We start from the raw sequence: 14,265 nt of genomic DNA, 5'->3' as shown, positions 1-14,265 counted from the left end.
ACGAGACGGACTTGGACTTAGGGGCAGGGAAAGTAATAGGGACACAGATATTGAAGGGGACAGAGACGGGCACGGTGACAGGGACAATGATGGGCACGGTGACAGGGATGGAGACGGGCACGGTGAGAGGGATGGAGACACGCACAGTGACAGGGATGGAGACAGGCACAGGAATGGAGACAGGGACAGTGACAGGGATGAAGACAGGCACAGTGACAGGGATGGAGACAGGCACAGTGACAGGGATGGAGACAGGCACAGTGACAGGGATGGAGACAGGGACAGGAATGGAGACAGGCACAGTGACAGGGATGGAGACAGGGACAGGAATGGAGACAGGCACAGTGACAGGGATGGATTTGGGGGCGCCTGGGACTGGCAAAGTCTTATGGGTGGTCTCAGGGGCACCAGAGACCGGCAAAGTCTTAGGGGCGGTCCCAGTGGCGGTCCCAGGGGCACCGGAGGCCGGCAGAGGTTCCTGGGCGGTCTCATGGGTGCCGGAGACCGGCAATGTCTCAGGGACGGTCACAAGCCGGGATTCAGGGGGACAGCTAGCCGGCCGGGGAACTGAAGGGCTGCTGGCCAGCCGGGGATCTGGGGCGCTGGACAGCGCTGGAACACTGGGCGGCTCGGGGACACTAGAGGGCTCGGGGACACTAGGGAGGCAGCTGGCTAGCGGGGAATCAGGGGGGCTGCTAGCCAGCCGGGACTCAGGAGAGCTGCTGGCTAGCCGGGAGTCGGGGGAACTGCTAGCTAGCCGGGACTCGGGGAAGCTGCTAGCTAGCCGGGACTCGGGGAAGCTGCTAGCTAGCAGGGACTCGGGGAAGCTGCTAGCTAGCCGGGACTCGGGGAAGCTGCTAGCTAGCTGGGACCATAGACAGTATATAATGGACAAATAGACCCCGTTGCTCTGGACGGAGACCAGTGAAGGCTATTAGAAGCACTTTTCCGGTGATCTCTTGCTTTACTGGAAGCAGGACAAACAGACAAAACATGACGTAACCTAAATACAGACACTTGACACAACACTAGGCAACACAAGGGATAACAGAGAACACAGGAATAAACCAAAACACACAAGACACAGAACAGAGTACATCAACACTACAGTGAACAGAAAGTTACAGAAAGTGCAGACACAAAACACTGAATCCATAACAGTATGGGTATACAGGACTCCAAGAAGAACATTAGGATGAAGGAATTCCCCTTTTTACAGATTAAAGTCAGAATGTTATTTAACTCATGGGGGCACCTGCCATGGAGATGATGGATATGGAGCCCCCAACCCTTACACACAATTTGCTACAAAACTTATCTTCCTCCAATAAGATTTGTAGAAGACTTCAGTAACTCCACAATATTTGTCCGGAGCTCCTTGGCCTTCTCTGCGTTCTCTCCTTTTTCCACATGTTCTTCTGCCACCTGGAGCCCCTTCAGCACCGACTGCAGGGCGTCTGCATTCTTCACTGAGTCCATCTGGTCTCTGTCTGCCCGGATCTCCTCCACCCAGTCCAGGTACGCCTGAAGTAACCCGAGGTCATCCACAAAGTTTGCAATAATCCAGAGTCCCGGTCGACATTGCTCCAGCTCCCTCAACCTCCTCCTCCCCACCTCTCCGATGTCATTCCCAACAATGCTGATGGAGGAGAACATAACCAGGTAAGAGTTATTACTTTTTATTGCAACAAGCCAACAACTCACACTAGATGGCAGTGTTTCCATACATTATCACATTGAGAACAGTGAGCAGAAGTTGATGTGTTTTAGTCTTACGTCAGTGTCCTCAGAGAGGTGTTTCTGCTGAGGCAGCTGACGATGTTTTCTGTTCCTCGCTCTGTGATGCCAGTGATGTCCAGATAGAGTTCCTCCACAGTGGTGTTGTGCTCCAAAGCGTTCCACAGCTCCATAACCCCCTCCGGACCCCGGTTATTGCCACACATACTGTATACATTAGTGTAATAATTGTGTTACTGTTAAATATATATATATATATATATATATATATATATATATATATATATATATATATATATATATATATATATATATATATAGTATAGTGTCTAATAACTCATAACAAAGGCATAGAGAAAGCTCATAGTATCTGCAAGTCTGGAAAAGTTTAAAAACTTCTTCTTTAAACTTATCTTTATGAATGAATGTGAGCACATCATTTTATTTGTCATCTTTTTAATATTATTGCCTTCTGTTTTATATTTAGGTAATTATTATTATTAAAAAGCATTAAATTCAGTCCCCTCAAAGAAAGGCCTTACAATATAATAAAATGTTAGAAAATGAATTAAAGTTCATCTGCTGTATATAATAACATTAGTTACTTTTCTTTATGTGGTTGTGGGCTGTCGGGAGACGACAGATCTGTAAACCACAAGATAGACTGGTGCACCAGTGGATTGTGCATGCAGGAGACTCTTCAGTCTTTTTTTTATGTAGTGTCAGTCAGCGGCGCCAGACATGGAGCAAACCCTGTCGCTACTGCCAGCTACAGTACATACTGGAGGAGGCTTATCGTCACATTATGGGCAGGTGTCAATTTTACCAAAACCTTTAGTTATATATTAATTGGTTAACCCATCCATTAACTTTCTGCCAATTATCTGGATACAGAACACATTTTATCACAGTTCATCACATTACTGAACTAGGAATTATTGTTACATACAACTGACAAAAATGTGATTTAAATGTCAATACATTCATAATGTTAAAAAAGGCCTTATTGTCCTGACTAGTTTTCTGTCATTTTTTCTGTTATGACTAGTAATAAAAAGTTCTTAAATGTTTTTAAATTTATTTATTCTCAAAAGTGGCATTTTAGTAATTGAAATAAGTACTCTGCAATGACTTACAAGAGCTTCTTCACTTGGCACTCATTCGATTTCAGAATTGCAGATTCTAAAATAGCAGCTTGCCTATCCAGGCAGTTGTATCTCAAACTGAAAAAGAATAGAAAAACATTAGGTCAACGTTGTTTTTAGCAGTCAATTTATCAATTGAGGAGGCTCACGAGAGATGCTGGAGTCAATCACAGCGTGCATTACACAGGTAAACACAGAAAGAAGATGCGTACTACCCACAGAAAGGCATCGGCCAGTCAGGAAATTCAAAACCAGACTTGTCAAAAGTCAAATTGTAATTTGACAGGTTAATACAAAGTCAGTTACTCACTAGAGAGATTCACAGCGGTGTAGGATTGGCCCCAGTCTGTTCAGTCCTCTGTTTCCAATGTTGGAGTAGCCTAAGTTGAGCTCTTGCAGCTTGTGAGGCGAGAACTGCAGCACGTAGTGCATGGCTGCACAGTCCACAACACTCAACTTCATTTTGAACAGGTTGAGCTTCTTGATCTCTGGTGCTGCAATGCTGGTTGCTTCCTTCATGTGGAACTCCATCAGGCAGTGGAGAAGATTCAGGGCGGCCTGGTTCTTGAGCTTCCTACCCTTGAACTGGTCTTGGAACCACAAACCCAGCCTGGTGGAGATGCCATCCCCTTTCTCCATGGGGGAAAGAACAAGGCCATCCAACTGGCCTGCCAGCCGAGCCCGGAGCATTCCCATGAAGAAGCGTGTGAACATCTGGAGGCTCTCCAGCTTGTCCATGTTGAGGTGTGTGTTTTGCAGGGGTGCAGCTGTGGAGGATGGTGGACGTAGCCCAAAGCACCAGAAGTCCAGAGCTTGGATTATGTCTTCCTGGCTGAAGATATTGATTGCGCAGTAGAGGGCAGCCAGATGTTCTTGAACAGTCAAGTGGAAGAAAGAAAACATCTCCACCGTTTCCTCTTTGAGAGGCTGGAGGATGTGACAGAGAAAGGTGCTCTGCAGATCAGCAGGTGTAACGCCGTAGTTTTCCAAATCTGCTCTGTCGAACATGATCTTTTTCTGTAGAAGGTTTTCATAAGCCAGTTTTCCCAGGTTAGTCAGTTGTTGCTTTGCTAGTGACAGAACCTCAGATCTTGGGGTGCTTCTCCCTGCGCTCCCCCCTCAGCGCATGGTGCTTGACTGCTGTGAACAGGTAGCAGAAGTACACCTCGCTGACTGTCCTGGGTGGGTTTAGCTCCAGAGACTTTGAGTCACCAACATCTTGATTTCCTGAAGAGAAGAACTCAGCCATAGCGGTACAGATGATGTAGCAATAAAGAGGGATGAAGGACAGCACAAAAAGGTTGTCATTGTTCAAGATGTAATCGTAGACTTTTTCAGCAACTTTTCTGTCTTTGTAGAACTTGTTGGTATATTCCTTCACCTGGTCCTCCTCAAAGCCCAGCACCACACAACATCTCTGGAAGAAACGCTTGGGAGCTTCAGTAGATGGTCTAGTCGTGAGAATGACCGATGCCTTTGGCAGAAGGCTTCCCTTGATTAAAGCCACCATCAGCTCTGACACCGGCACCCTCGAACGAACGTCAATGTTTTTGTCAGGACTGTTCCAGTCCAAGGGGAATTTGAACTCATCTAAACCATCTAAGACGAAGAGCAAAGAGCTTGGCGAAGTGAACAGATCAGGTAGAGCTTCCTTAAGGTACCGGAACCGTTCTCCAAGCAACTCCAATAAACTCAGTGGCGCTTCAATCAGATTGAGCTCTCTGAAGCGCAGGTCAAAAATGCAGGTGAATTCACGCATGTTCTTCCCAATTGCCCACTCATAAACGAGTCTCTGTACTGCTACGCTCTTTCCAATACCAGCAATACCCTTCACTTTAACCCTTTTGGGGGGCCGTCCCGATGTTCCTTGGGGGCCCAGTAGATGGCACGGCCGGATGCGCTGGCAAGCCTGATGAACGTAGATGCGAGCTCGTCTGCTCGCCAGGTCAAAGTACTCATGTTGGCGGCTGTCAACTAAGTCATCGTCTTCTGTCACAAAAAGGTCAGTGTAGCGGATCTCAATGTGAGAAGCTGAGTTTGAAGCCACTCCCTCACCCTCTGAGTAACACTTCAACTGCTCTGTGCGTTTCAGTAGGGTTGTTTTATGGGCAGAAATGGGAACTACAATGGAAGACCGCAAGATGAAATATATTGTCAACAAACTTAAATTACTTTTCAGTTTTCTAGAAGATATATATTTTGAGTTACCTTCTTCAGCTACCTAAGATTACATACCTCGAATGTTGGCCAGCTTTACACTCCTGCTAGGTTTCAGTTCTTCTTTAGCTACACAATAAAGTAATAAAATAATTTCACTTGAATGCATTTTCAAAACATGGGAACAGTGTCAAGTATGTTTACCACTAGAAAGAAAATATAATAATATATATAATATTCTACAAATCTAGTTTTTGATAACATAATAAATCTATACCTTTAACCTCAGGAGTAAGGGTAAATCTCTTGCTCTTTCCTTTGAACAGTTTAGCAAGGGGGCCTTTAGGCTTCTTTTCTGTGGAAATCACAGGATTCATATGGTAAATAACACATTGGATTATATGATATTACATTTCAAGTTTGTTTGGATACTATACATTTGTTTAAAAATGTCAGATTCCCAGGAGACAGGAACTGTACTGAATGCTAACATGCTCACAGTAGGAATGCCAGCTTGCTTATGTTTAGCAGGTGTAATGTTTACCATGTTCACCATCTTAGCATGTTAACGTGCTAATTAGGTTTGTGGGAATGGCTCAGTTTTGCAGGTATTTGATCGTAAACCAACTTTTTAAACAAACATTTGAACATTTTGACCTGATGTTGGCACTAGAGGAAAAGCCTGGGTAATTCATTACAACAACATTGCACAGCAATCCATCCAACAGTTTGCATTACATTTCCAACATTTCACTCATAACAAAAAAAATCTATCTGAATCCGCCCTATAGTACCAAAATGGTGGACCGACCAGCAAACATTGAGCCCATCCCTAGCATGATGGATATGAGAAGAACTTGTCATAGCTGAGTTAAAAAAAAATTGCCAAAGTCAGCAAAAACTACTTGGCAAGACATTACAGGTGATTGTGCCCTGTTAATAATCTTCCTTCACCTGTTACTCATGCAGTAAAACTTGATTGTCTTTAGTTCTGCACCGCCAGTTTTTTTACCTTTCCTTATGCATCTGTTGAATAAACAATACCTAATTACAGTCATCACCAGTGTATTAACACAACCTTACCTTCAACTTGTACAGGTGCAGGCACTGGCTTACTGACAACATAGTCCCTGCAGTGTCTCTCCACCCAGACCTGCAGATCTCTGCAGTAATAATCCTGCACCTCCCTCAGCACCTGCAGGAACTTTAGGCTGCTCTCCTCTGTGGCACACACCATCTCTAGAGCCTGGGCCACGGCGTTGGAAGGTGACCTCTCCAGCAGAGACAGGTAGTGGGCCAAGGAAAGCACCTCAGCATCATGCAGCCAACGCAGCAAGGGTGCTGGGTGGTCGAGAGTCCAGTTCAGCAACAAGTCTCTCTGAGACCGGAGCAATTGCTGAGCTGAGTTCATGGCTTCAGAAAATACTGTCGGGAGGAATAAGATAAATACATTACAAAATGTCATGCATTCAGAAATGACAAATTCACAGTATGAAAAATTTAGTACAGTAAGGCTCATTGATTAAAATGCTTACCTTAAAGAAATAATTTATTATGTTCTGTGTCACTTTACATTTCGTCTACTTTTGCCTTTGCAGTCTTGAGTGTTTGCAGGAGAGCAGTTTGTGTTCTGTCTTAAAGTGGAGGGAGGCGGAGTGCTATTGCTTGCTGTCGACAGCAATTCAAATAACCATTCAAAGGGTCCATAGTTCAACGTTCAAGTCTTTGTCCCTGCTTCTGATTATTCACTTTTGTTTGATCATGCTAAAACATGCCAATCCCCTGAAGTGACTTGGGAGTAACACATAAAAGTGAAGAAAAATATCAAACTGTTATTCATTTTTTATAACGTTGTGACTTCAGAATCCAATGTAATGCTGAAAAACTGACTATAACAGTCAGTTTGAGTATATAAAACAGATTGACCAGCAGTTTAAACATTCTTTTGTTGAAATACAAAAGTTGTAGCTTGAAACTTTCCAGCTTGCCTCCAACTTCTTGCATAACTGAGATGACCTACATACATTAATTGATGTGAACAATTATGAATCCGTGGCAGGCAGAAATGTTAATCATTAATCAGTTTCATTCAACTTTCTATGGAACTTTTATCACTATTACATTTGCCACATTGTAAGATGTTTGGTTTGTGTAGACAAAAGGAATCAGACATAAACACATGTAGTTGTTGGAGCCTTTGAGGAAATGGCCAACAGCATGAGAGTGACTCACACCCTTTGTCATGTGTTGTCTCACAGATACTTGCTGAGGTCTTTTTTCCCCAAACAATTCCTAGTTCCACCACTTAAATACGTATTTGAATCTTTTGACATGCTTAAATAATTGTTAAGTTGTAAACCTACCATTGCTGATTGCAAAATTAGCTCAGTGGTATGTATGTAATCAATGTATGTAATACTCAAAGATACTGGATATTGGAAGAATAAGAGGAAGCATTAAAGTGAAGTCATAGTACAAGGAGCACAATGAAACACTCCAACTTCCCCCTCTTTGCCCCTCTCTTCATCCTCACCTCTGTCTGTGCTGGCAGAGCAGGGTTGCAGTCATGCATGTGGACACTGTCTTTCTTGTGTGTCCTCTGATTTTTGGTGAGTAATTTAATCATTTGGTGTTTTTTTTTTTTAAAGAAATGCATTAGCTTCAAATTTCTGTATGAATTTCAAGGTTATTCATTCATTGTTTATTGATGTTGAACTCATTAGATTACGCCCTCTGATATCACTGTTATTGCCATAATGATTACTGTAAGAGATGGAAATATTGTTATTTTTTTTGTCTGTGAACCCTGTAGAATATAATGTAGTTGATGATCACATTATAATCACCGACGAGGATCATTTCTGTTGCTTTAAAAGATATATGCTCATTTATTTTCTCCATGAAGTTGATAACAATGTGACAACACAAATGTTTTCTGAAATAATTAATTTTAAATTATTTACTACATAATATCAAAAGTTTGTAAAACTCAAGTGTAGTAGATTTTCCAGAGCCAAAAGTGCACTTGCCCTCTTCCCTTTTCTAAATATACATCTGTTGCAAAATTGTGCTGGGTCATTTAATGAATTTGCAGACAGTGCAGCTGAAAAAAAGCAGTTCTAATGTCCTGTTAGTTCCAATGTATCTTTTTGATGACCTTTCTAGAAGATCTCAAGGGATTCATTCAGTTAGACCTGGGAGAGCTAGTTTGGAACAGAAACGTTTTAATTGGCCATGCCAAATTGTCTTCATAGTGGTCAAATAAATACAACATGAAACACATAAGATATGAATATAACAATGATAAGGCACAATTATATGGTTGGATGGCTTGCTAACATTGGTGTAGGTTTCGGGGGGGATGCAGGGGATTTGTCCCCCCCCCCCAATATAAAAAAAAATAACCGTTCAGTGGGCTTAAAACATGTATGGAAAACAAGAACGGTGTCTACTTGTGCAACACTGGGGGGATAAAGAACACAACAGAAGCGTGAAAAAACAAAGATAGATTTATGTTGATTTAAACTTTGCAGCTTGGCTTTAACAAGGTCTCATTGTCTGACAGATTTGTTGATGATTCCTAAAAAACATCCCGAAACACGCGTGGTGTTTTGAATATGCAGATAGTTTTGAACAATACAGGAGCAAAGTAAATTTAGTGTTTGACGCTGAAGATTTATGGGTGAGGACCCCCAGACCGTGCTGTTATTATGTTCCCCCATGTTGAAAAAAACCAAAACAACGCCCTTGCTTGCTAACAAACCTTCTGTCTTACTGATTTAAACCTGAACCTAACACAAGGCCTAGTTACATCAGATCCAGTGTATTGGTAAATCATTTTCTGTTCTCTATCCCAGCTGCAGCCCTGTGGAGGAGGGTCCAGGCTGTCTCCCCTGTGCCCTCAGTCCCAGACCATGTCCAAGCCCTGGTGGGCTCCTGTGTGGTGATTCCCTGTTCTTTCACTCCTCTAGCTCCTCATACTCTCCGGGGGAGGAAGGAGAGGGTGGATGTACGTCTGCGGTTCAGAGGTGGTGGTCGCTTCTTCCCTCTCCGCAGCACCGCTTTTAACAGCGAGGACAGAGATCAAGTGAGCCGGGATTTCCAAGGCCGGACGTCCCTCTTTGGGAAAATCCCAGATGGAGACTGCTCAGTGAAGATCGAAAGGATCAGCCAGGATGACTCACGGGAGTTTGAGATCGCTCTGAAGAGAGGTGATGACTTACTTTGGGGGCGGCCAGTGAGCTTCAATCTGGATGTTGTGGGTGAGTCCCCATGCTGCTTCTTTCTTCTCTCTTTATAAAAGCAGTTCTTTTGGATATTTAACAACCAGATAAAGTATGTATATCCAGGTTTTAGAATTAAAAATCAATTGGAATTGCGTAGGAGCAGAAATACAGTGTATTCATGCAAACACACAGTGGAGTGTCTCCGACACAGACACAAGAAAAGCACCCAAAAAGCTGAGATGAATGTATTATACAATAATTGTTTTATTGAAGTGCATGACGTGTAGATATTTCTTCTCTTTCAGGTCACCATCATGCCAAACATAGCAATAAATAAATGGACAAATGAATGCAAAATAACCCTGACAGTCAAGTAGTACTTAGAAAAGAATAAATTAAGATTACATGAAGAAAATCTAGGAAACAATCACAGAAAGATTAAATAATTTTGTAAAACCGACCAAAAAATGAATGTGGAATCATCCACCTTAAATAAGCAATCTCACAATGGGCTGATCGGTTATTACAAACATATAATCTACAATAATGGCCTTTGTAGGGGATTCTGCACTGTGCTTTAGTAGAATTAATATTTTGTCTTTAATGGAATACATGTCAGCAGTAACGCACAGAAATGATGGGAGATTTTCCTCCCTGACAGACACCCCTGAGGCTCCTGTCATCAGCGGCATGTTGTCAGCCACAGAGGGACAGCTGGTCACCCTAAACTGCTCCGTCAGCTTTCACTGCCCCTCCAGACCTCCATCCCTGCGGTGGAGCTGGGAGAGGGGAGCCCAGCTGAACAGCACTAGGCCAGGGGAGGTACAGACACTCCACCCAGAGCCCCACAGGCCAATGTTACTGGCCTCTCTGTCCTTTACTGTGTCTCACCAGGTGAAACCCAGGCTCAAATGTGAAGTCAGTTACCCAGGAGCCAAAGCATTGGCCATTTCGAAGGATCTGCATGTGACATGTAAGCATAGTTTTCACCGCTAGGCCTATTGTTGTGTTTCTTGGCTCAGTTTATACTAAAACCTTTTGTGTTTTCTTATACTCCATAGTTTCCCCAAAAGATGTAACGGTTCAGGTCCAGTCCTTGATAGTGCAGGAGGGGGGCAGCGCCTTGTTGGTCTGCTCATGTAAAGCTGACCCTCCGGTGTCTCAGTACCGCTGGTCCTACAGTCAACACGGCCGCACGGTGCACCTCCACCAGCGCACACACGCAGTCCGGCTGTTCAACGTGACCCGAGACATGAGGGTCCGCTGCTCGGCACAGAACCTGATTGGTCGAGGAGAGTCCCGGCCCACGCTGCTGAACATACAATGTAATCCTACTTCTTGTAGGCCTACCACTGATGGCCATACACACATACATATATTTAGACTATTTCACAAGAAAGAAATTGTCTGGTACATTACCTCCTTTAAAATGGCAAAATGTTGTTTTTACACTTTGGTTTTTGTACGAATCAAAAAACAAGATATTATGTGTTAATTAGTGAGCTTTAGAGGTTGCATATAGGATTTTTTGTTAACTTTGGACAATGACAGGAAAGCTGTTTCTCCCTGTTTCCAGTCTTTGCGCTAAACTAAGCTGTTTCCTGGCTTTAGCTTATAGACACCAGAGTGGTTTTAATCTTCTGATCTAACGCTGCAAGAAAGCGAATAAGCGTATTTCTCTTAGACCCTGTTTTGTATAGTTAAAGCTTCATACACAATGGAGTGGTTCCATGTGTACAGAGTAGACACAATATGGTGTAACAGAGTTTCAATATTACATGAATAAAAAGTTTAAAAGTTAAATGTGGTCTTTCCCTGCTGCAGATAAACCAATCATTCTCCGGCTGTCCTCCATCTGTGTTGTGGAGGATCAGAAGGTGCTGTGTCACTGTTCAGTCAACTCCAACCCCAAACCAGCAGTTACCTGGAGCGTGAATGGAACTATCCCACCTCGTGATTACAACGTGTCGGTAACATCTGAGCCCGACACGCTAACAGCTACTCTGAGGGGCCGCATGGACAAACCTCAGACTGTGATCTGCTTTGCTTTCAACGCAATGGGAAATGACTCCCTGGTGTTGCTGCAGGGAGGTGAAGGTGAGTTCAAAGCACTGCTTTTCCACACTAACACAGACATCAGCTCTGCCTGTTGTTTATTCACTCCAGTGACGGGATGGTGCTGAAACATCTGTGCAACATGCCTGCAGCTTGGAAACATAAGTAGAAGAGAATAAGCTGAATAATGCTACATAGAAAACCTTATGTTGTTGTACCTTTGTTAAACTATGAGCACGGCTTTTCAGTTGCTGCAGTCCATTTTATATGTCTTTATATTGCAGTGTTCAGTTTAATAAAAAGCTTTCCCCCGATTTTTTTATGGAACATCTAAGTGAAGACGTTACATCAATTACATGCCTGAATGATCTAAAGTAAACTTTAATCCATGCTGTTTTACCAATAGTGGGAAAGGAAAATTGTAATTATTATAGTTCCACATTTTATGCTGATCCATCGCTGCTCCTTTTGTCTATTTTACAGAGATGGCACCTTTATTGTGGATGGTGATACCTGCTGTGTCCATTTGTCTGGTCGTATTCCTTCTGTCTCTTTTTTTCTACTGCTGCCGAAAGAGAGCTGGAAAGTATGTGAAGCAAATCAGTCCTTTAAATGTTCCCCTTAAAATGTGTATCACTTCCTTTATTGTGAGGTTTTACGTACCTGTTGTGCTCCTCTCAGACATGTCCTGAGTAGACGCCCAGCCGTGTACCCTGGAGGATTGGGAATTTATCAGGATCGGATGCCCCTCTACGTTAACTGCACAGAAGTCACCCATATCTACACCAACGGCAGTTACCAACTTGTATACCAGAACTGCACACCTCTTTTTGTCCATACTAAGCAGGTAGGTTATGTCCCTGGCAACAAAGGGGCATTGCATAAACAAACATTGTTACATCTGTAATTTCTAAATTTGAAGATTAGCAACATCTGTCCCTTTCTTTTGTTTTTTTTAGATCCGTCCAATTGGCAGACGAGGTGGGGAGAGAAGAAGAAGAGATGGAGAGGGTGGAGGAATAGACAGACGAGCGGCTTTGGGAGTCAGAGGCACGAGAGAGGTGCAGAGCTCGGCTGTGGGCGACGCAGAGACGGCCATATACTTGGAGATCCTCTGAGCCCACTGTTCTACTGCTACATTAAACTTACATTAGACTTCAGATTCTTTCTCACACTGATGGTAATGCATAGTTAATGTAACTTCCAGTTATTGTATATATTGTACATGCATTATGTGATCTCTTGAATAACTACTGGTGGTCTGTCACTCTCCACATTTCCATATTAAGTAATTTCTATTTCTGTTCGCATTTAACCTTCCTCTGTGCTCTTTTTTTTGTTTTTTTCAAACATGTAAAGGTTTGATAAGAGTTTTTCATCTTGTGTCTATTCTACAACCCACGCAATCACTCAAATTTGATTTGGTCTTACCAGTCTACTGCTGCTCCAAACACATTTTCAACAACAGCTGCAGCATGTCTAACACAAAGTGATCCTCAGACGGTGTTTTAAACACAGGAAGTGTATCACAGTGCTCATGAGAGAATATGTCATGTCATTTCAGGAAAAGCACAGCTCTAATGATATATATATATAATAATAATACTACTACTACTACTACTAATAATAATAATAATCATAATAATCATAATAATCATAATAATAAGCATCCCAGTAAATTTGAACTTTTTAGTAGTTTTTCACACAAAATGCCACAAGCAAATGTTTACAGAAGTGATATTTACTGTGACTGCAGAGGAAGAAAAAAAATATTAAAGAAAGAAAAAATACTGGGAATCAACCCACAAAGTCCATCTAAAAGCCACTACAATCAATATATAAATGATTGCAGTCTAACTTCCACATCCATTTACATATATAATTCAACTGTTTAATTAGATGTTTAAATGTTTCGTTGTTAAGGGCATTTACATAGTTTGAGTTTAAGTTGTTTAAGTTTAAGTTGAGTTTTGAGTTTAAGTCTGTGCTTTAGGTGCACTGATGTACTGATGCAAAAAACATTTATGTACACTGGCATATTGTAGTCTATATAGCTTTCTTATTTTGGTTTATTTGGTTTAGTTTTTTTCTACTTACTCCTGTACTAATTCTACATATGTATACATGAAGATGTACCTTTCCTATTTGTTTTTCATTTGCTTTGTTTTTATTGTCTTTATCTGGTTTGTGTTTGGTGCTTCTATATGACACCCACTAGGGATGAATACAGTGTTATCTGATTTCTAGAAATAAAAGATTAGAGAACGCTGCTGTTTAATTTTCACAGTTGCAGTTAAGTCAGAGATGCAAGAAATTGAGCCTATATTAATAATTACGCTTCCTTTGAAAATGTGCATTTTAATCATATTTTAAACGTATGGAACGAGGTGGTTTCACTCTCAAGTACACACTCTGAACCTGTTGGTGGCGATAAAACTCTGGTGATGCTTTTATTTAACTGACAAAGAAGAAGACAAAGCTCTGATTGGATGGAAATGCAGTTAGGCGGAAATTGCGTCACAGCACCAAGCATATCATGCTTTTGGTGGGAATATGAGTTCGCCTCCACGTACATTTATCTTAAAATTAAAAGCATTAATATATGTTTTCTGATTTTTAATGTAATGCCAAAGTAGGCGGCTATGTGTCAAGTATATAGCAATTTCAAAGGTTTGTGCGTAACAGCACTTGAGGTGTGTTAAAATCATCAGGCTAATCAGGAAAAGTTCCTTCTGCCTATTGTTTGCTAGCATGCTATCACGTTAGCTTACGGTATATCTGACTAGCAACAAAGTGAATTTGCATCCACTGAAAGGACACTTTATGTGATTTATGTTTTGTTAACTGGTTGCGATAGCGCTTAGTGGCAAGGCAAGCGCCCGGCTTGTTTTATCTTCCTTCACACTGGCTTATTAATCAGTCTGTTACCTGTGGGGAATCAACAA

At 42.1% G+C, this 14,265-nt stretch overlaps 1 protein-coding gene across 3 annotated transcripts; it reads left to right on the top strand.

The window, feature by feature from the left end:
• Positions 1-1,271: 1,271 nt before the first annotated feature.
• LOC114556512 (B-cell receptor CD22) lies at positions 1,272-13,598 on the top strand. 3 transcript variants are annotated; one of them, XM_028579442.1, is made up of 10 exons: positions 1,272-1,662; positions 1,850-1,928; positions 6,138-7,648; positions 8,897-9,301; positions 9,927-10,238; positions 10,327-10,590; positions 11,090-11,362; positions 11,804-11,906; positions 12,002-12,167; positions 12,280-13,598. In XM_028579442.1, the coding sequence occupies exons 3-10, from the start codon at positions 7,606-7,608 to the stop codon at positions 12,436-12,438; spliced, it is 1,725 nt and encodes a 574-aa protein (XP_028435243.1). In that variant the 5' UTR covers positions 1,272-1,662; positions 1,850-1,928; positions 6,138-7,605; the 3' UTR covers positions 12,439-13,598. The 3 variants fall into 3 exon arrangements, with proteins under 3 accessions (XP_028435243.1, XP_028435244.1, XP_028435245.1); XM_028579444.1 differs by having other exon boundaries at positions 1,273-1,662; positions 8,900-9,301; XM_028579443.1 differs by lacking the exon at positions 1,850-1,928.
• Positions 13,599-14,265: the final 667 nt, after the last annotated feature.

The sequence above is a fragment of the Perca flavescens genome, chromosome 6 (assembly GCF_004354835.1).
Source record: "Perca flavescens isolate YP-PL-M2 chromosome 6, PFLA_1.0, whole genome shotgun sequence".
NCBI lineage: Eukaryota > Metazoa > Chordata > Actinopteri > Perciformes > Percidae > Perca > Perca flavescens.
Note: the sequence above shows the minus strand (reverse complement) of the source record. Positions and strands in the feature narration are given on the sequence as shown.

Excerpts from the sequence above, each read along its gene's own strand:
- LOC114556512 (XM_028579443.1), top strand. The coding sequence starts at position 7,606 with ATGCATGTGGACACTGTCTTTCTTGTGTGTCCTCTGATTTTTG. Across the intron at positions 9,302-9,926 it reads CTTCAATCTGGATGTTGTGG|ACACCCCTGAGGCTCCTGTC; the intron begins GTGAGTCCCCAT and ends CCTCCCTGACAG. Across the intron at positions 11,363-11,803 it reads GTTGCTGCAGGGAGGTGAAG|AGATGGCACCTTTATTGTGG; the intron begins GTGAGTTCAAAG and ends TCTATTTTACAG.